The 21855-nt window shown below is 39.8% G+C and overlaps 2 protein-coding genes across 9 annotated transcripts in view; one reads left to right on the plus strand and one right to left on the minus strand.

Annotated features, from left to right (window-relative positions):
- Nucleotides 1-482: 482 nt before the first annotated feature.
- On the minus strand, nt 483-18788 carry PREPL (prolyl endopeptidase like). Of its 8 annotated transcripts, none has more exons than XM_033053695.2 (15): nt 18388-18787; nt 18056-18298; nt 15274-15474; nt 14693-14759; nt 13853-14059; nt 11736-11859; nt 9236-9452; nt 8478-8663; nt 6836-7039; nt 5920-6095; nt 4346-4562; nt 4005-4154; nt 2979-3105; nt 2000-2082; nt 483-1154 (listed from the first exon to the last, which is right to left on the minus strand). In XM_033053695.2, the coding sequence occupies exons 2-15, from the start codon at nt 18272-18274 to the stop codon at nt 1074-1076; spliced, it is 2259 nt and encodes a 752-aa protein (XP_032909586.1). In that variant the 5' UTR covers nt 18275-18298; nt 18388-18787; the 3' UTR covers nt 483-1073. The 8 variants fall into 8 exon arrangements, 7 of the variants coding, with proteins under 7 accessions (XP_032909586.1, XP_032909582.1, XP_032909585.1 ...); XM_033053691.2 differs by having other exon boundaries at nt 18384-18787; XM_033053694.2 differs by having other exon boundaries at nt 13853-14056; nt 15274-15471; nt 18380-18787.
- Nucleotides 18789-18858: 70 nt separating this feature from the next.
- CAMKMT (calmodulin-lysine N-methyltransferase) overlaps nt 18859-21855 on the plus strand; it is a 213208-nt gene continuing 210211 nt past the window's right edge. Inside the window, exon 1 of the mRNA XM_033053698.1 lies at nt 18859-19421. Within this exon, the coding sequence (XP_032909589.1) occupies nt 19323-19421 (99 nt within the window). The 5' untranslated portion in view covers nt 18859-19322. The remainder of the gene's footprint in view (nt 19422-21855) is intronic.

Raw genomic sequence — 21855 nt, forward strand, 5'->3', positions numbered from 1 at the left:
AACAACTGATTATCCTCAAAGTTAATAAGAAAAGGAACAAAATACAGCTAATATCTAATTCCAGACTCATAACTGCATTTCCAGTTGATTCTCCCCCTCCCTGCTGAGTTAGAATACGTTTGCACTCTCTAATTACTTTTCCTACCCTAAAGCTGAGGTGAGGGGTTGTGTACTTTAGTTCAGAGGAAGCAGCTGAACCAACCCTATCAAATGTCACACCTGTACACTTGCTCTGATTTGCATTTGCTGTCCCTGCAGTGGTTGATGTGGCTCTAGGTGTGACCAAACATCTCTCTTAACAAGCAATGCACAGCAGGTTTGTGCCTTGCTCAGAGGGCAGCTAAGCTATGAATGGGGCTGCTTTACTGGGGGCATTCTTTTTGTTTTATCCTCTGGAGATACTTGGACATCTTCTGACACATTGATCGTGTCCTCCTGAGGGACTTTGGCACCTCCTTCTCAAGATTACCATGCTAGGTAAGGTAACTGCAAGATTTTTAATGTATTCAGATCAGAGTTCTGCTAAAATTCCCCTTTCTTGAGAGTTCTTTTCTTTGCAGTTTGGTCAATCCCAGGACATGATCAGTGCACCACAGCTGCTGTGCAGATAGAGAGGGCAGCAATCACATCACCTACATATGGGAATCACTTCTGGAAGTTGTGAGACTCCAGTGTCAGACACTTCAGAGGAGGTCTCCTGCCTTGTGTAAGATGTGGCCTTGCAAGAGATGCCTCGGACAGGAATGCTGCCTGTGCCAAGTGCCTGTGGCTCTGCTGTGAGGCTCTACGTGCCCACTGTTGTGCTCCAGCTCTGCTCGTGTAGTGCTGCTCTGCTGGCTCGTGTGAGCAGAGCTGCTGGATAAACTCATCTCTGCTAGCAGCTACTTCTGCACAGCCAGGCAGGGCAGAAATCCAGCTCTTGGTCTGTATTTTTGTAAGGCAATGGCACACCCAGCTTTGTGTGCTTGTGCCCATAAAGCAGGGATCTGAGAGGAGAGATCCTGTGGAGAAGGTGTTTGCTTTCCATACAAATCCAAACCTGACCCAAAGTCAGTGGTCAGTGTGTTAAGGAGTTATTTGCAGGATTTGCTGTGATGTTGGGGATGGCACACTTCCTCAAGTTCTCTGTTCAGAAAAGCAAGGTGTCTTGCAACCTGAAATAATGAAAATATTTTATTATAAAGTTCTTTGCACTATAAACTTTCAGGCTCTTGTGCAGCTATTCTAGTCATCTTTCTTTCCTATACTAATGCTAAGAAATACCTTGCCCTAAGACAGCATGTAGCTTTTCCTGAAAGAATTCATCTTGGGAAAAACTGCCACCACCACCAAAGTAATATTTTCTAGGACTTGTTAAAATTAAGAATAGTAAGATTTGTATCCAAGACTGTGACAGTCTAAAACATCAGTAAAAATGTTAGGTCTTGGCACTATCTTGCTTTTAACAAGTATGCTTGTATAAAGTGCAAAATGTTGAAAGCTAATTGTAATAGCTCTGATAGCACAGATCATGCATTTCAAAATGTAGAGATACAACCCATCATCTATGTTTTACACATGAGGAAGATGGGAATCAATAGTATGACAGTTTTAACCACTTAATACTCTACAGAGCAAGACTTTTCCTGCTGGAATTATGTTTTGCACAACTTGGAACCTTTCATTCAAAGCTCTTAGTACATTACAGTGGGAATTGAACACTATTTTAAGGCTATTTCAATAATCTGGCTCTGTCACTGTCTCTTTTATATTTGTACAAGTGTATATATATATGTATAAAAATATATAATTATATATAAAGATTGCTAGGTTTTTACATATACGTGTGTGTGTGTGTGTGTGTGTATATATCTATGTAAAATCAGGAGCTGCTCCAGCAGTTTCTCTTTGTAGTTTAAACATAACATTCAATGACTTCCCGACTACTGAGGCTGAAGTGTCCCTTGAGGGGACACATCTCTGCAACACCTTATGGAGGTGTGCAATAAGGGGACCATACCTCATTCAGTGACTGCTCCCAGGATGAATCACAATGACTGCCATTTGCCTGGACATCTAGGATGATATTAGGAATCCAATTTCCTAGAACAATGAAGCTAGTGATCACTTTACATTGAACGAACAAGGAAAAAAATGTGTGTATGTGAATTGTTTAAGGATAGCTAATTCTGCCTTCTTGTCCTGACAGAGTTTCTATTATTCCTTAAGGAAAAGAAAATTGTAGAGAGGCTTTCTGAATGAATTATTTGTATTTCTACTACATACTGCATATTTGAAAAAATATTTATCTATTTAGTATGTTTGTTCTTCTGAGCCTTTTTGGAAAGATGCTCTTTTCTTCCTGCACGAGCACAACAGCAAGCACAGCACCTTCTGCAATATCTCAACCCAGTTGTGCTGCTCAGAGACAGGGCACCATGAAATGTAGTAAAGATTATTCAAGATCTCTTTTGGAAATGATGGTACAAGCCTCTCCCCAGACTGGATGGTACAAGAAAATAGTCAGGCTTGAATGTACCTTTTTCTGGAAACTCCCAAAGCTAGGGTTAAGTTTCAGGTATAAAAGCACCTGTGCCTTGGCCTTGTTGTCACTCTTAGCTTGCACTAAGGACCTGCAGCTTCAGCAAAGTGAGAAAAGTAGGTTTTTGTACAGCAGCAAAAATAAGATTTTTCTCCAAGAGCTGCTGAGAATTGCAGCCGGGCCCTGTCAGCAGCTGGACTGACACTGTGGGCTCACCTTGCACTGTCCAACAATTGCCCTATGTGGAGGCCTAGGAAAGAGTGAGCTCCACTCAATGGCTCCCAGTGTTTTATGTTTTTGCATCTCAGAGAGTGTCCTGAGTCTGCTGCGGAGCTGGTGATATGGGATTGTGTTTGAATTAATTTAAGGAGGAGTCAATCTCTATGATCTTCAATTACATGACTTTTAAGATTTTGGTTCAGTAAATTCCATTTATCTGCAATATTCTTATCCTTACCTTTCTCACTTGTTCTGCTGGCATGATCTAGTGCAGCCTTCCTGAGTTTCTGAACATACTGTAAAATTCCTGTTAGCGGTATCCGTTCATCATGTTCATACGCTGTGATAAAAACTGATGGATAGCACTGAGATTAAAAACCAAAGCCAGTTAAACATTTGACAGCTGGTCTTTCTCATAGAGTAACACATTTTTCTCTTACTATACCACTTCTTATTCATTTATTTATTTATTTATTTATTTATTTATTTATTTTAAAACTCATCTATTACACAATCACTTAGTGTTTTCTAAGAGTTTTATCACTCTAACTTGCAAAAAGTATTTTGGTCTGAAAATGACTTTATAGGAGAGCACAATCTACTTGCAAAAGGTCATAAAAACATCTTTTCCCCACTGGTAAAGGTCTGATACTTGTCTGCTTGCTGATGATTGCAAAAAAGGAAAAACGGGAGTAGTAATCATGGGATAGTTTAGCTTAGAACAATAGTTGAGGTTTATTTTTGCAATCTTTCTGCACAGAACTTGGTTTTTAAATAGTAAGAATTTTACTTAATTAAGCTGTGTGACAGAGCTAACACAATATCAAATAGAGATTTCCCTTGCGATGACCATGTCAAAGCTATAGGTCCTCTTCCCTTTCAGTGTTTGTTTGTTTTAATACCTCTGGAAAGGTATTAAATCAGTGGAAAATACCTCCTTCCTCCTGTGTCTGCAAAACACAGTAGAATGTCAAAACTCCCCCACAAAAAAAGGCATTTTGCATATTGAGTTTTGCTATACAATAGAGTAATCTATTACTTCCTGGAAGTCCTAAAACAAAAGCAAGATTAGAAACCTATATCATTTAGGAGAAGGCACTGGGTTAATTTCAGTAGTCACTTGTGACTCCAACTATTGCTAAGATTATTACTGAAATAATTTACATTAGAGGGTTTTTTTAAATTTCAGTGAGCTACTCTTGGTTTTCTTATAAACCACTATACTCTTTGCCTGTAGTATTCTGCACAAAAAGCATAGTTTTACCTGTGGCTTAATATTCTGGTATGGGCAATAGCTTTTGATATATTTCATACATTTTTCATCTTCTAATGGATTTCCCCATTCTTCTTGTTCCTCAATTGTCAGTGGGAGATGAGTTTTCATCATTGTATTTAGAACATCTACGAAAGGAGCCTTAGAAATCATAAAAAAAAAAAAAGTTGGCAAATAGGACAGAGGACCTTGAATATCTGGGCCCAAGGTGTTCTCAAACAAATGAGGAGAGTGAGCTTTGAACTGGAATATTTCCAGTTCTGAAAATGGTACAATTATACAGATAATAGAGTTTAATGTTTATCATCTGTAAAAGTTCTGCAGCAGCTCACCTGTAAAACCATGGCTCTGATCAGCGCTGGATCAGTGTTGCTCAGGGCTCCTGCAAGAACTCCCCCAGCACTGGCAGCTGCCAGTGCTGTGTGTTTGGGCTGAGAAAATCCCAGCTGATGCAGCAGCCTGATGCAAGCCCTGAGGTCATGGAGACCTTTGAGTTTATTATGCTGACATCCATCTCTGTGCCAGCCAAGGCCCTGCTCTCCTCCACCCCTGAAATGTAATGCAATTCAAGTTGGAGTCTCTTCAGAAAACATTATAAGGCATAGCTTCAGATAAGGAAAGAACAGCAGCAGCCACAGAGTTGCACATCATAGTTTACTTTCCCAATTAACTCTTCTCTGTTTTTGCGTTTAGCCTTCTTTTTAGCTAAAAGAGACAACATGAAGGCAAAATAAATCCATTCATGATGACTGGTGAAAATTCTAACTGTAGAAGGGCACTCTGTGCCCGCATGTGTCCAGGAACCCACAGGAAAAGCAACACTTTAGGAAATTACATTTTCATTGTAGGAAATGCAAAATCTTTTTATATAGGAAATTATGAAGGTATTCAAAACATTTCCAATACTTCCATTACTAACACTATTACTTATTAAAAACAGTAGAATAGTATTTCTTAGCTCCACACCAGACCCTCAGGATTTGTCTTCTGCTTAGCTTAAATTCTGAGACTGTTAGAAAGTTTAGTTTGGGTTTTCTCCCCCCTAATTTGTGAATTTCAAATGCTGCTTGAAATGTTACATTTTTTAATACAGAATTATAAAAATTACTTCTTTCTGTGCAACCATAATTTTGGTCTAAGCCACCTGAAGCTTCCTCTTCTGGTTTCAAGTTTAAAATGGATTATTTGATTAGCCTGCTGTCTTTGGATGACGAATCCATCTTCATGAAGGACTGACCTGCATCTTAAGGTACTTTAGTGGGCCGGGAGGAAGAACAGCACGGTGCTTGCCACCGTAGAGCAGACTGAATGTATTTGCTGAATTTGTTTTGGGACTGGTATTTCCAACAATTACTCATTCTTCCCCTTCCCTCCTCTTCCTAAAGTGATTCTTCCTTAGCTACTGAGAAAAATTTGAAGCCTGTTGTACAATGCAGTTTTATAAAACTGGTAGATTTGTAGCTAGACTAGAGACAGAGGATTTAGCCAATAAAAGAACAAGGGTTGCAGGTTAAATTCTTAGTTGTTTCTGTGGAATGTAAATGGCTTTCAGAAGAGCAGACTGAGCATTAGCACACAATGCTCTCAGAAGGAGAGGGAGATAACGTCATTGCAATTTGAGCACATAACCAAAATTCTTCTTGAGCAAAGATGAGACAAGAAGTAATGAGACTTGAAAAGATTAAAAGTTACATACAGCCATCATGTAGATTTAAGAAACCTAAAATGTAGTGTGCTCTTGTGGTTTTTTTCCCCTGAGGTAAATTTTAAAACTACCTAAATAAAAAAATCTAAGATATGAATAATTAGGTATAGGTACACAAAAAAAAATATTTCAGTTGTACATGAACAAATACCTGTGTATCCTGCAAAATAAAATCTTATTTCCATTTTGTATCTGACTTACCTAACATGGCAATACGCTAATATCCAATTCTCTTCAATTAACATCAGCTTCTCTTCTTTAAAACTCATGTTCAAATCTATGCCATAAGCTCCATATACATGAACTAGAAGTGGTCTCCTGTGTAGCTCTTTAGAATTCTTATTATGAAAAACTGTAATTGGCACCAAAGTTTCATCCTGGAAAAGAAGGAGTAGTTTTACAATAAGGGACATTGCAGAAATCTCAATGACACATAGCAATGAAAACTTCAATTATTTATTTTAAAATGTGTTTTTTTGATTACAGTAATTTTTTTTCACTTAGAGTGTACAAAGCACTCTTGAAAAATAAAGCCTGAGACTGAACCTCTGCTGTGTGGGCTTACAGATGCAGAGTATAAATTCATTTAAGTGCAACACCTGAGGAGTTTTTAAACTATCAAAGCACCCAAGTCTTCCTTCCCCCTTTAACACCAAGAATATGTGTTATTAACAATACAGTTTACCACTTACCACAGTACAAACTCTTTATTAACATCTCCAAATTTTTAAACTCAGGCTATTAAAACTTTCCTTTCTTGATCTGCACTGTGCAGCTGGTTGTGGGGTGTTCTTTTCAATAGCTTGCACCTTTCTCATTTATCATGTGGAGTACAGTACCATTACATCAACTAGCAATTCTCACTTATACTAAGATTCTTGACTCATTGTGTGCTGTTATCTCCTCTGGAATACCCAGTTTAATGGGGAAAAAAAAAATCACGACTCTTTCTTGTTCTTCTCTATAGCACTGAAGAAAACACCCACTGTTTAGTAACTATAGCACCAACTGCTCTTTACATTTTTAAATCTCTGTTCCCTGCCAAATGCACTTTCTTTAAATGGGTGGGGAGGAAGGAAAGAATAAAAGGAATGGGGAAAAGACTGAAAAATCTTACCTTGCTTTTAGCTAGTAAACGTGTAGTGTGACAATTCGTAATAATTGGTACCTCTTGCACAGCTTGTTCAATGAGATTATTTTCTTTAAATGAATATGCAAAACGCTTAGGGGGGTGTACTGGGGAGGAGAGCTGAAAATAGCAGGTGCTGGTGGTAAATTCAGGATGAGATTCCAATTCAAATTCACAGGCCCACGTAGGTAGCTGAGAAAACATGGCATTTCAAGTGAGACCCTTACACTGCTTCTGTAAATTTTGCTTAATATGTCCTTCAGAGTAAAATACTTTGGATATTAACTAATTACCTTCAGTTTGCATGTAGCACAACCTATATTTCATTTAAATGCAGTAATGAAACAATCAGAAAGTGAAAGAACTGGTGAACTTTTCCCAAGGCCATTGTATAAAGTTGGACAATGAAATAAAAACAAAAAATAAATTCAAATTCAGTTTAAAACGGGTATTAGTGCAGACTTTTTAAAAGAAAACATTTGAAATTATTCTGTATTAGTTTTATTTTTTAGATCCTATTTTTCCTTGCATTTCCAGTTCTACTTCAACACGTTATACAGCCAAGTCCATGTCAGCTATTATGCTTTTACTGTGAGTTAGCTCAGTAATGCTAAGCCACTGAAAACCCCTGCCTCTTAACTTTGTTCCTAGTGCCAGCCATTGTGAAGAACAAAACCTTTTCCTGGCACATTCACCCTCAGACACTTACTGTTATTATATTTAAGGTTTTTAACTCTGCTAAGAATGAAAGAAATCAAGATTCATTCTTTGAGAGCAGCAGGGACATAGCCAAACCCTCTGCCAGACCATTACTTACTTGGGTTAGGTTGCTAGAGGCTTCTGAAAAGGCAGCAGAAGTCCAAGTTCTCCTGAGTAACTGCAGGCCCTTTCTGAATAAATAAACTATGGCCATTTAAAAAAATGAAGATTTTTGGAGACCATACAGTGTACTTTGTTGAAAACCTTTTTATAGAGTGCAGCATTGGCAGCTTGTTGCAATAAACTTGTGAGGTGTTCAGACTGTATTTTTCAGGAAAATAAATCAATTAAATATTTCACCTGAATGTCTTCATAAATCATGGATTTGGCTTGAGTCACTTTGTTTTTAATTCACAAGTATTTAACAGCTAGAGAAGGGAAGCAAATCCTTTGCACCAATTGTACTGCAGTATCAACTCTTCCCATTTGTTATAGGACAGTGTCCATACCTGTTTCCTGAACATTAACCTTTTTCTTGTGGGAGGGGCCTTGCTTACACCAATGAGTGTAACCAAAACCAGGCTCAGTAAAACTAAGGAGAGCGTTTAGGGAACTAAGTTCTGTTTTATATTAGAAATCAGCTGTATTGTCAAGAGCTTGACTGTAATCTGTTGAAAAAAGGACTGGCTCACAGAATAGCTGCTCTTTAACTTTCTAAATGCTGCAAATAAGCAACCACATCAAATCCTGAAGAACAGCCACAGGTAATACAATTAGCCATAATGATGAAATTGCCAATATTAATAGTTTCCAAACTGCTTTTACTTTTGGAATTTATCTTTGCTTTCATTATGTAATTAAAATAAAAAGAAAAAAAGAAAAAAAGAAAAAAAGAAAAAAATTTTGCTGCTTAACCCAAGCTAAAACGTACCTTTATTGACTGAACTGAGTGTGAAACAAAAGAAATCACATTTAAGTAAAGATGACCAGCATTCTTCAGGAACATAATGCAGTCATCACTGAACATCTCAAAGTCTACTAGCTTGGTTTGCTTTTCCAGTGCATAAACTAGCTGCCAGTTCTCCTTTCCACTGGAAGCTACTGGTGCCTTCATCAACTATAAAAAAAACCAAACAACCTTGTATTACTAAAATGTAATAAGATTAACAAATGAGGGCTACAGACTTACAGGTGATCTCATACAACATTTTTCTTGCAAAAAAATACTTATTTGTATTTGGGGTGTTTGGCTGCCTAAAACTGGAGATTTTTAAACTCCCTTTACTTAGGCAAAATGGAAGAACAATGCAGTAACATTTGGAGAAGACCAAGTCTCAAAAATTACTCCACAGAAGATTGTAATACAGTAAGTGCTTAAAGTATGGCCAGCACAATTGTAGGTGGGTTTGATTACACGGACTGAGATCACCAACTTAAGTTTTGATATAGGGGAAATGACTGTTGAAGCATAGTAATTTCTTGATGCTGTCAAAGGAGTTAGGATCAAACTGGCCTCCTATAGGTGAGACTCCATGCAGCACTATCAGTCTTTTTAATTCATGCAGCTCTCTCTTAATTTATTTCAGTAAGCTTTGATGAACAGAATTAAAAGCCAACCTTACTATTTCTATATGACCTGCAACAGGCATCTAAATTAATCCTATGAATGTAATTATCAGTCAAAATTGCCTTATATTCTGCAGGTTCTCCATATGTAGTAAGAATGTACAACTGGTCTTTTCTGTGCTCTATGTGGTAAATGACCCCCGTGGTTCGTGCTTGTACAAGAGCAGGTGGCTCAAAGGGATGTCTGCAGTCAACCAGCCAAACTTCTGAGCTTGTCTTGCTGTTGCTGTTGATAGTGAGAAAACGCCTGTCTTTTGTGCAATAAAGGTCTACAAAGAATCTGTAGGGAATTATGAAAAACAAAAAAGGAAAAAAAATCTTTTTAGTATTTTAAAATACATCAGTTGTTTCAGAATCATGTGCTTACATCTGCAAGGTAAGAGACAGCATTCCTGTAAGCAGACTGGAGAAATTTCAGGCTACTTGGCTCCCAGACCTACTTCTGCTGCATTTACCCTGGGATTTAAAACCCCTCAATCTTGTGTGTGAAACCTGAAATCTGCAAGGAAAGCAGTTCAGTTGTTGCCCAACTAAATCCAGGATTTTGCATCATTGAACTAGTCTGGAAGCTCATTGATGCATACAGGCTTTAAAATTCAGGCAAAATGTAGAACTTTTTATTGAACTTGTAACCCTTTTCTTTTTTATAAAAAAAAAGTAGTAATGGATAGTTAAAATAATAAATCACATCATGTGGGAACAGCAATAACAGAAGAGGTATTAAAAAAATAAATTGATAAAATGTTTATGTGCTACTGACCTATCTGTCTGAAGCAAATAAAAGTACAATTTAAAAAGAAAAAAAGCACAGAGCCCTATATGAGGCTAGATGGACAGTGTTGGGAGTGATAAAGCTGGAAACTAGGAACTGGTTTTGGAACTAAGAAACCAGGAACTACCTACTGGTTTTAAATCCCTCTGAAATCTAGAAACAGAAAGCAGAATGACAACCAGTGACGGGATGCTAATAGTAAAGAAGTTCAGGCTGAAATTCAGATCCAAATTTCTAATTAACTGGAATGTCACATCTTGGATCAGAACAGTCTCTTTGCCATTTTGAACCCTAAAGACTGGATGTCTCTAAAAGCAAAACTGTCCAACACAAAGATGCAGATTCCACCAAAAAAATGCAGGGTTGAGTACCATAACATGCATCACACGGATCAGATACATGAGTGCAATGATGATCTCTCTAGGATTCAGAGCATTGACTGATAAAGAAAAGGATGCTTTAGATAGCATTTTCAGTGCCTTTAATTATTTGCAGGTGGAGAATCTCAATTTTTTGGGTACTACTGTTTTTTCTAATTGTACCCTCTTGACATCTTTAGGACAGGCACAGAGGGGGAGCTAAAGTCTGCAAGAAAAATCAGCCTCCTGCCTGTCTAATACCCATGAATTTGGCAAGAATGTGGCACTGCATTCAGTAGAGATTCTGAGAGTTCAGCTCTGCTGATCTTGCCTCTAAGAGGGTTGAGCTGAAATGTATATTACACTTCTCCCCCAAGGATTATGACCTTGATATTACAAATCTCTTTATCTTTGTAGATTTTTTTTTTAATTCAAGAAATTTTCAGCTTGTAAAAAAGTATCTGATTGCAACTAGAAGAGCTGGTGAGATGCAGAACAGAACTGCTCAATGGCAATACAAAAGAATGTCTTGCCATCTCCAATGAAGGAGTTCAGCTATGAGCTGCAATAGCACATGAACCTTTAGAGTAAGTTTCTAGTAGATTTACTGTAATGACTGTGACCTTCAGAATTATGCCAACAGTATCCCTGTGGGGAAGTGCCAGGTCAGTGCAACTTGATTTTCCAAAACTATGCATCAAATGCAGCTGGAAAAAAAAAAGATCTTATTTATTCAATCTCCATTGCAGATTTTTTGTTTCCTTTCTCTTTTTTTTTTCTTTTTTTTTTTGATGAAAGTATAATTGGAATTTCTTTACTGAATATGTAACTTGCATTAAGAATAATCACAAATATTTATGGAATGCTGTATAAATGTACCAAGTGCTGCAATGCTGAAAAGCTTGTTGTGCGCTCAATTTAGCAAAGAGCCTTCTTGTCTTCCTAAAGCACTGCTTCAAGAAAGGTTATTGAGAGGGTATTCAGTCAACAATAGTTCTGTCTCTTGGAATGTTGTAATGATTTTGCTCATCCATTACCCAGAGCAAGGATTAGCCTGAACTTATGTATTTTTTTTAAAGATGTATCAGACATCAATAGCAGAGAAAACAAAATGAAATCCACGGTCTGATTTGCCCTGTATGAAACTGTCACACATTCATTAAAGGACACCCTGACCTCAGAGTGACCTTGACATTTATAAACTCAGCTGAACTCGTGAGGTAAGAGAGGAAAGTTAAATCTCTGTTGATCACATATCAAAAGGAGAACAGAGCACATTCTCAGGCTGTATAAGGCACTACTGACAGCAGAACACAAAAATGCATTTTATTATTTGAAATATGATACCCTTTGTTTTCCAAAACAGATATATTTTACATATAAAATACTCTGAAATACATAAAGGACTTGTTATATTTTAGGTATGTATTACCTTGCATCTTGTTCTGTATAAACTAACTTAGTATGTTTCTGGTAAGTGAAAGTGGTCATGAATACATTCTGGCATTTAAGGTTCTTCTGAGTCGTGTAATAAAGAACATCATTTGCAGCCCATTCTGGAAAAAAAGACAAATGCATATCAAATTCAGAATAGTGTATAATATTACTGAGAGAAGGTGGGAGCTCCATGGAGTGAAAAAGGTGGGTTGCAGGTGACATAGAACTGAGGACAGCACTTCTGCATCCTGTGGGGACTGAGGTAAGAACCAAAAGGTTTTTCCATGTTTTCTGTGAATACCATAGAACAAGAATCCCATAATGTATTGGAAAAAAAAACTGAAAAAAAGCAGAGGTCAGTGTTGCAGGGCACAGCAATAGGAAGCTCTTGACCATGTGTGGGTTCTGGAGGTAACAGGAAAATAGGAGATGTGGCTGTTTAAAACAGCAGAGAAAAAGAGGTTTACATGGAGTCAGCAAGATAATAAAGACATCATAAGCTCTGCACTGCTGCATGTGACTGCACACAAGCCATTTAGAGAAAAGAGATGATGCATGTGCCCCATGGGTACTGCTGAGATAAAAATTCTCCAGTTTTCTATGCTTGTGTATGTGTTCACCAACAAAGAAAGGTATAAATACAGACACCTTGTTATTCTGAAGTTATTCTGACTGACCCAGCCACATTCCTGCAATCTCTGCTGTTCCTGCAGCCAACAGAATGATGTTTAACACATATGCTTTTAAAAGCTGCTGTATGCTGTCTTATGCATACTGATTTTCAGTACAAAACCCGAGGAATTAATAACACCAAAATAACACAAACACTTTGCTTTCTGAACAGCAAGGTGTCTCCAAAGTGCACAGGTAGCTGAGGGTTCACTATGAAGACAAGTCTTTAGAGGGAAAATCCAAGTTTTTCTGTAGCCTAGCCTATAGAAAAATCAAGGTGTAAATTTTCAGGAACTTCGGTCTGTCTCCCTGCTATTTTATTTCACTCAATGCAAGCACATAAACTTCACAAGTGGTTGTAAGACCTGGTTCTCTTGCTCATGATTGAGGCACCTCTGTGCTTCATGACACTAGCACTTGTACCTCACTCACACCTGACTTAACTTTACAGAATTTACCATTCTGATAGTCATCTTTTGTACTCTTACTATCCGTCACACCTATTTAGGACACAGGATGTTGGTTTCTTAACTGTGCTGATTCTTCTGGATCAACCTAGACAGATGTTCAAATCAAGTATGGTGTAAAATGTCTTTGGCAAATTTGCACGTTTATTTTTGAACAGGTATTATAATCTTTAGTGTGGAAACACACCACTAAGTTCTTCCTGCTTCTCATTTTTTTAACAAGGAAGTTTTACCTAATTTTATTTCTGCTCTGCCCAGGCAAATTGCTTACTGCACTAGATATACTTGATTACATCTAGCAAAATAATCCAAAGTACAAGATGTTGAACACTGTATATATACTTTTATAACATTTATAAAATTATATTCCTTAACATACTATAAAAAAGAATGTTTTCCCATTCCATTTACCTCTGCTTATTTTAACAGCAATGTGAAACTGTAATCTATTCTGAAAGAATTGATGCAAGGCCTGGCTGACTTCACTGGGCTCTGAAGTGTGACCCACATCCTGGATTCCAGTTGAAATTCCAGCCAGTACTCACTAGTAAGTAGTACTCCACACTTTTCAAACAAAGCTAGCTGCCTACAGCTCCCAATGACTTCAGTTGTAGCTGTAAGGGTTTACCAACTAGTACATCCCTCAGAAAGATCTTTATATGACAAACAGTCATGTCACTATATTTTGAATACATCATATTGGATTCAATAGAAAAAATTACATGCATGACTGTTGTTAACGTGTATAAATGCTTTTACAGTGAAGGAAACCTTGTATTCAGGAAGCAGTCCCTTTCATCCATAACCTGTAATTGTGCAGTGTTAAAGAATCCATAAGAAACAATTCAACATCTATAAGGATTAAATGTTGCTTTCTCATTTAAAAAAAAAAAAAAGTATCTTTAAAGTAAGAAAAATGTGTAGAAAGCTTGTGTGATCCACAGAATACTTACAACATATATCCACAACTTACCAAAGCTAAATACACTTGGAATTACTTTTTCCACAACAGCAAGATTACCAAGTTTCATAACAATGCAGGTTCCCTCTTCAGAATTTTCACTTTTTAAGCTGATGGCTATGTATCTCTGATCTGGTGAAATTCTGATCCGTTGAATAAAGGCATCAGAAAAGCCAAGATCTTCAACACTGAATAAAATCTCAGCATTTCCTTCACCTATTATATAGAAAAAAGAGATAGCAAAAAATCCTATAATTAAGACACTAACAAAATGAATGGTGATTCTTAATGTCTGTATTTAACAAATGTGTCTCCAATATTCAAAAACATTCTACTGGAATTTATTAACACCAAATACCTGTCTTGCAAGATATTTGTAAAAATAAACAAAAAATTACTGTTCCAAGGAAAGAAGTCCTGTAGTTATTACTAAAAATATTTCAAAAGTGTAGATCTTGGCTTCTAATAAACATATTGAATTTTAAAGCTCAGATAGCTAAAGCATGGTTGTTTTTAATAAATAAAATTAGAATTTTTTTCACTCCACCTCAGAAATAAAAAATCACGGATGTTCTTTTCCTTTTTTCAAAATGTTATTAGGGCTCTGAAAAGAGGTTTCTCCTATCTTTCCTCTCCAGCAACTTGCCTTAGTATCAATACATAATACTAACTCTCTTTACCTCACTTTTTCAGATTCAGGATTTTAGAATTATTACTCTATTACAGAATTGTATAAAAGTATTTTTAGTTAAGAAACAGACAAGCAAAGCATTAAAGCAAGAAAATAACACTAAGTTATATATGTATACCTTTTTGAAGAATCCTACCATATTAGGAAGAGAAATCCCTTACCATCATCTGCTTTTGCAAGAAATATGCAGCCATTCTCTTCAAAGTACACATTCTCTCCCAACCTCATCTGTTCAATACAAACAAACATATTTCAAGGCCAGCATACAATTTGACTATTTCCTTTGAATCCCTATATACAGTAATTTTTCTGTACAGCAGAATTATAACAAATTGTAACAAATGCCAGAACATATATTCCATACTGAAGAAGGAATTGCACACATCAGAAAGGTTTTTTCAGTTAGGGTACTTAAGCTACCTCTACCTGCTCTAAATTTCACAGAAGGCTCAGATGACCTGCAACTGCTCTTGCAACTTACAATGTCTTGTATTCTTTATCCAAAAGTCAGATGATTACTTTATCTTTAGTTGCTTTTGCCTATGGAGAAATTAAGGTAAATTCACTGTCGTAACAGGTATAAGCTGTTCTAAACACAAACTGTTACTATGCACAATCATTAAAATATTCAAAACTTCTACGGTAAAAAAAATGAGTAAAGCAGCATTTTATAGCAGGAATGGCTTCACTGTCTTTTATTTGTAGTCAGTGATGGGAAATGTTTGTATTGGTTGCCACTTACCCTTGCGCTTTCTGAATTGAGTGTATACATGTTGTGCAATTCTTCCAGTTTTTCTTTGATTCTCTTTGTCATAGCTTTGTATGTTGGTGAAATGTCATTCCAGTTTTTCTGCTCTGATTTCAGAAGGTTCTTGTGCAAAAGGTCTGAAGTTACTATGGATGTATTCTGCTTCCTTTTGGAAGGGACTGTTGTTCCTTCCTGCTAATTAAGGAAAGACAACAATGGCTACAAGCCAGCATGCTGCATACATTGAGGTAACATCCCCTGAGCCACAGGCCCAAAACCACCTTTGCGTTATTACAAAAGTACATGCCAATAAAAACAAAAACTGCAGTTGGAATGTCTTTTAACTCTTCCTGATCTTTTGGGACACACTGTCAATGTGTTTTACTTGACACATTTATTGAGGTATTTTCTTCAAAATTTAGGATACTATTAATATATTCTCTTAATTAATTATAAGTAAATGTATTTGTTCCTGTTCTTGAACTAGGTTTTACTTTTTATGGAATTTTATTATTTTCTGTTCTTCACAGCTTTCTTTCATAATTTCCTGTCTTTAGATTGTTAATTTCTCATTTCGTTCCCTAGACAACACTACCCACACCTCTGTCCCTGTACCTAGAAGTCCTAGCAGCTCATTCAGGTTCTTGCTCAACCTCCTCAGAAGTGTTAATGTAAGTGTTCATAAGGTGCAGAATGAAGTGAAGCAGTGAACTGATATGGGTTCTGCAACTTTCAGGATTTCCACAAAATGAGAGATTACTGCTACCTCACTGCCAACAAAGCTGTCTTCTATTGGAAAAATGTTAAAAGTGTGTTAGAACAATGCTACTTCCTCTTGAATGTTGTGAAATCTCACTTGATCAAGTCGTAAGCTTCACAACTTATATTACACACTACATAATACTGCACAGATCACACAATGCAGCATTTTATAACATTCATAATATGATTTGAATCTGTCTAAGCTTAAAAAGCAGCTTGTCCTCTCCATTAAGGACAGTTGGTTTGCTCCTAGTTTGTCTTCAGAAACACATGAGAGCCAAAATGTGAATGTTTGAAGCAGACTCTGAAGGGGAAACCATCTGCTCCAGTTACCAAACCCCCTATGAACATAAAGCACATCATTGCTGAGAGTGTCTGTCCCTGGTTCAGATCAATGTTTCCTCTCACCCGGCACAAGGCAAAGAAATTGGGAAGGCTCTTAGAGAAGCTCTGGAGCAACTGAGTGATTGGTCAGGCGAAACAAACTGCTGGATACCAAAATTGTACCACCTCACCCCAGTCACTGGAAAAACTGTTGTAAGAGAACACCTTCCCCCAGCCATTATGGAACAAAATAAAACCTCAAAGTGGCCATAAATGGATAATTATGAAGGCACAAGAATGGGACAAGACAATGATTATCCCTAGCCTCAAACAATTTTACCTGAATGTGGTTTCTGGATGTTTAAAAAGTCTCTCTCATAGATGTAATATATACATCTCATATATGTCTCCTCTTATACCTATGTAAAATTTTAGCATCCACAACTTATTTTTACAAGTTCCAAGCTTTATGAATCTTTTGATGATCTCCCTCCTTTTGTTTTCAGCAATTCCCATCGTATTAATTTGGAAATACTATGCAGCTGGTGGTCACAGTCTAGGGATACATTAAGAGGTACAGTACACCTCTCTGCCTGGGGAAAATCCAGTAATCTTGAAAGATTTTCAGGACAGCAGAGGATCTCAGTGACAATTGATGTGCAAACATTTGCTCTAAAGCAAACAGGCACAGCCTCCTTTCAGGTGAAAACCATGTTTGCATCCCGGGACCAGTGTCACAGAGCAACATTTGTAACATTTGTGTTACACTGAGTCCCATTGAGTAAACTGAACCACATTCTCATCCTTCCAGAACTCCTGTGTTCTCCTTAAAACATTTGCTTATATTTGAGACGCAGACTTAGGAATTCTTTATGGTGACAAATAAAAGTTACAACAAAACGAACTTTGTGTCACCACTGAAGAAACACTGTCAATTTGAAACAATTTAAGGACGACCAGGCATCCATCTGAAAAGATGTCCAGGATCGAATAAACCAAAACATACATCTTTTTAAACAGTACTTATTTATATGCTTAACAGTACTTATTTATATTTATAAGTTTCCAGGCTGTCATACTGCAGTAAACTCTTATAATATCTCTGGAGCAACCTGTACTATAGACACTGAGACAGAAGACCTAAAATTATTTCAGACTGTTTTCTGACTGTGCATGATATACTGCCATCCAATTACACAATATTTATTTAGAGAAATCAATGCAAATACATTTAAAAATATAGTTTAGAATATGTGAGCATGATTATGACATGTCAATGTTATATTTTAATAAGATGGAAACCAGGACTTACTGGTCTACACAGAAAAGTCAAGTGTTTTTTGAGCCAGCTCAGAGTCTGGTATCATCAGTTTGGACACTTTGCCTCTACACCAGCTGATCTTTCCCTGCAGATTTTTCCAGACACTTCACTTAAGTCTGGAAGACACCAATTTTTTCAAAATTGCTATAGCGGGAAAATCAACTAAAATGCAGCTTTATGTCAAAACAGCATAGGAAAGCTGAACAATGGTACATGTCCTTGAATGTAACTGATACCCTGGACTTTATTCCTCTGCTTCAAGTTCTCTGGGAAAAATGTGTTTCTTCAACATGTGAAAAGTATGACTGGGTCCCTTAACAGATGTGCCAAGGTGGTTGTTGGTGTTCAGTCTATACTTAAACAGCATACCTTGCAGGAAAAGAATCTGCATGGCAGGATGCTTCCAGGTGGCGCAGTCCTGTGAGTGCATGTAGTTTTTGAACAGTCCAGGATGTGGCACTTTTTTGGTCCAATTTTACTGTAAGGACACACTGTTTGAGGAGGGCTATGCTTACAGTAGTACTTGGCACTGAAGCTCAGCCCTTGGAGAAGATTCCGCAGTCCAGCACAGCACATCCTAACCTTCATTTCTTGACAGCCAGCCTGGAATTTCTGGAAATCCCAAACTGCCGATCATTTACACTGTGTGTGTGAAATACACATAACATAAACTGCAGGCGTAAATATACATACATACATACATACGAAATAGACACAGCGTAAACTTCTTCTTTCAAAGAGATGTGATTGATTCACTAGGTAAATCAAATGAGAAGAAAATAAGTAAAACTTAGTCTGTTTGTTAACAACTGGCGCCCACGTTTTAACCTGAACATTCCCGGCGGCCCTAAGTTTAACTCCAGCGAAACTATGAGGAGAAGGGAAGTGCAACCGTGCACGTCCAAACGCTGAAGGACAGAACACTGGGAAAGTTTGGAGAAGCCGTCCCCCGCTACTTGCCCACCATCTAACCCCAAACCCACGCTCTCTGCCGAGGGTCCCTGGGCAGCAGCAGCCGAACCCCGTTCTCAGGAGCGCTGCAGGGGACGGGCCCCCCGTGTCCGCCTGGAGCGGGCGCGGCGCCGCTCCCGCCGGCGCTGCCCGTCCGCCCGCGGCCCGCGCAAGGACTCGCCGTGCCGCTGCCGCCGCTCCTCCCGATCCCGCTCCCGATCCCGCTCCCGCCGGGCCGCGGCAGCCGGGATGAGACCCCGGGCGGGCGGCGGCGCTCCCGCGGGCACTGCCCGTAACAAAGATGGCGGCAGGGCGCTTCAGCGGCCGAGCGCCGCTGATGTCAGCGCCGGGACGCGGAGCCGCGGCGGGCGGGCACGGTCCCGGGCGCGGCTTTCCCGGGTGGCTGCCGTGCCACACCCAGTCCCGTCCCGGGACGAGGGGCCACGGGCGGCTTGTCTTGAGGTGCGTCCCCGCCGTGCCGGGCCTGAAGAGCACCGCACTTGCTCAGCCTCCGAGAGTCGCCAGGCGCTGCCCTTAGCAAAGATGGCCGCGCCCCACCTCCCGCTCCATCCCTAGCCCGGCCGGTCCCGCAGCCGCTGGATGCTCAGCGGCGCGTCCCCGCCGTCCAAGACAGCACTCCCTCTCTCCCTCCCGCCGCGCCAGCTCCCGGCGCTGCCGCCGCCGGATGGCCGAGGCTGCGGGCTCCCCGCGCAGCCCCGCCGCGGGCAGGTGCGGGGCGAGCGGCGCGGCGGCGGCCCGAGCCCGCTGGCGGCTGCTCGGACAGGTAGGGGGAGCCCGCGGGCGGGAGGGCCGGCATGGCGGGGCGGGCGGCGCAGCCCGCGGGCAGCGCGGCCTCTCTCCCTGTTCACTCGCTGTGCGGGGAATCCCGCGCTGCCCGCACCCCTTGCAGGAGGATTGCGAGCAGTACTGTGCTGGGTCACGTAAGGGGGCTTTGCAGCACTCTCCCTGGAAAATCTGATAATTATAAACATATATACATGTATAAAGCACGCAACCCTCTGTGAAGAGAGGGGAAGCAGAGGGGCTGGCACTGATCCCTTCACTCTCGTGACCGGTGACAGGACTTAAGGGAACGGCCTGAAGTTGTGCAGGGGAGGTTTAGGCTGGGTAATAGAAAAAGGTTTTTCACCCAGAGGATGGCTGGACACTGGAACAGGCTCCCCAGGGAAGTGGTGTCAGGCAAGCCTGACAGTGTTGAAGTGTTTGGACAATGCTCTCAGACGCATGGTGTGACTCTTGAAGTGTCCTGTGTAGGCCCAGGAGTTGGACTCGATGATCCTGATGGGTCCCTTCCAGCTCAGCTTATTCTGTGATTTTATGATTCTAAAGTGTGCCTTAAGTAGATCCACAAATCTGTCCGTGGCCTGTGTAAAGGGAGAAGGACCAGCATCCCATTGGCACCCACACCGTCTGAGGGCACCTTGGGATTTTCAGGCCACAGTTTGGCACCTTCCATCGATGCCCTTGGGGCAGGTTGTCCTGGCTGCCACCTCATTCCTGCTCTTTGCTCCCTGCCTCCCCAGACTGCCTTTGGTGGGGGGCTGGGGGAAACCATGCTCACCTGGCAGTGAAAACTGCATTTTGCTGGGGGGCTGTGCCTGGAGGAGGGTGAGGAGCAGGTGTGACACCTGTGCTGTGTTAAGCAGCAGTTTCTCAGCTGCAGCCTTCCACACTGTTTTAGACCCTTTCAGGGCAGTGTAAAGTTGGAAAGGATTCCTCTGCAGAGAAGCGTAGGTATAAAGGTTTAAAATCTCTAATCTGTTTCATTGTCTGTTACTGTTACGGGATGGGAAATTTACAGCCCTTGAGCGTTTGTTTCTGTGCAGATGGGCATCTGGAGGTGCCTGTGGATGGCTGTCCCTGAGAGGGCACAAGAGTGGCACTGAGTCAGTGGTGGCAGCTGCGCTGGAAGGGGCACCTGGCTGCAGCCGGGTCACAGTGGGAGGCCTGGGGACATCAATATTGTGCTTTTAGTTTCCTGTTCAACGGGACCAACTTCTGTTTTATTATACTCCAAAGCAGGAAATGCCCAAGTTACTGGTAGGAACATCAGGTTTGTCTTTGTAGGTTTGTGTTCTAGCAGACTGTGTGAGTTGCGCTCTGTGGCTTTATTAGCTGTTATTTCTTCTCAACATATAGTGCCTTTGGCATATTCCTGTCTCTTAAAATCATAAGGAGGTTTTCATAACAATAGAATGGGGTTGTGGAACAGTGCATGTAGGTATTTGGGGAGAAGGCTTCTCTTTTTTTCTCAAACTACATGTATCTGTGACCTTTTCCTCTGCAGATTCCCTTGGTTTTTCTATGTTCTTTAGCTTTTCTGTTGATTTTTGTATGGTACAATGAGCAAGGATCAATTTAATCTTACTGGTACATCTGAAGTAAAAATCAGTTCTGTGCTCTTTGCTACAGTTGTGCTCAGATCTATCTATGGATTGGAAGAAGGTATCAACCTCCCTTTAAATCCATTTTTAAAGGAGCACTGTCAAAGTGTTTCTTACAATGCTTTTAAAAGCACTTTTCATACTGCTTATAATAATGCCTTATGTGAAATCAGTTCTGTGGTGTGTTTATATCTTGAATTTGCTTTCATTCAATGCACACACAAATTGATTTACTGTGGTAAGGATGCTTGAGTGCATGCTCGCTGATTTAATTAAGAAAAAAAAGCCCTTTTATGAGGTATCCTATGAAGCTAGCATAAAGAACCAGGGGTTTGTATAATTACCTGTGTGCTCTTTATCAATGAACTGTTTTATGTATGTACTGGGTTTGAAGTTTGGCAGTATTTTTAAACTTAGTCTGTCAGAATCAAGAGAAGTATTTTTTTGCATTTAAAAAAATGCTGAGGGAAGTTACCCATTGACTGCATTTGTAAATGGCTGGATAAGTTCTCTAAGGCTGTGTTTTGAGCTCTGCCACTCTCTGTGGCTGAAGGCATTATCCAGTCAGTAGTTTTCTGCAGGGAAGTTAGAGCAGTAGGCATGCATTAGGTTCCTCCCTATGTGTGCATTTGCTCCCTATAGAAAGTTTCATGAAATCTGTAAGTTTATTTTTTTGCTTATCCTGCCTGTTACCTTCCTCTTGCTCTTCTCATACAAGTCTCGGAATCACAGATTTTTCCAAGCAGGAAAGGACACACAGAAATCATTAAGTTGAACTCCTGGCCCCGCACAGGACCGTCCCCAAGTCACACC

This window comes from Catharus ustulatus, chromosome 3, assembly GCF_009819885.2.
Source record: "Catharus ustulatus isolate bCatUst1 chromosome 3, bCatUst1.pri.v2, whole genome shotgun sequence".
Taxonomy (NCBI): Eukaryota; Metazoa; Chordata; class Aves; order Passeriformes; family Turdidae; genus Catharus; species Catharus ustulatus.

Bases quoted from the DNA above. Each gene is read 5' to 3' on its own strand.
- PREPL (XM_033053691.2), bottom strand. The intron at 14,760-15,273 runs GTAAGTGGCAAC...TGTATTGAACAG, and splicing joins TCAATTCAGAAAGCGCAAGG to ATGAGGTTGGGAGAGAATGT. The intron at 11,860-13,852 runs GTAAGTTGTGGA...CTTTTTTTCCAG, and splicing joins TCCAAGTGTATTTAGCTTTG to AATGGGCTGCAAATGATGTT.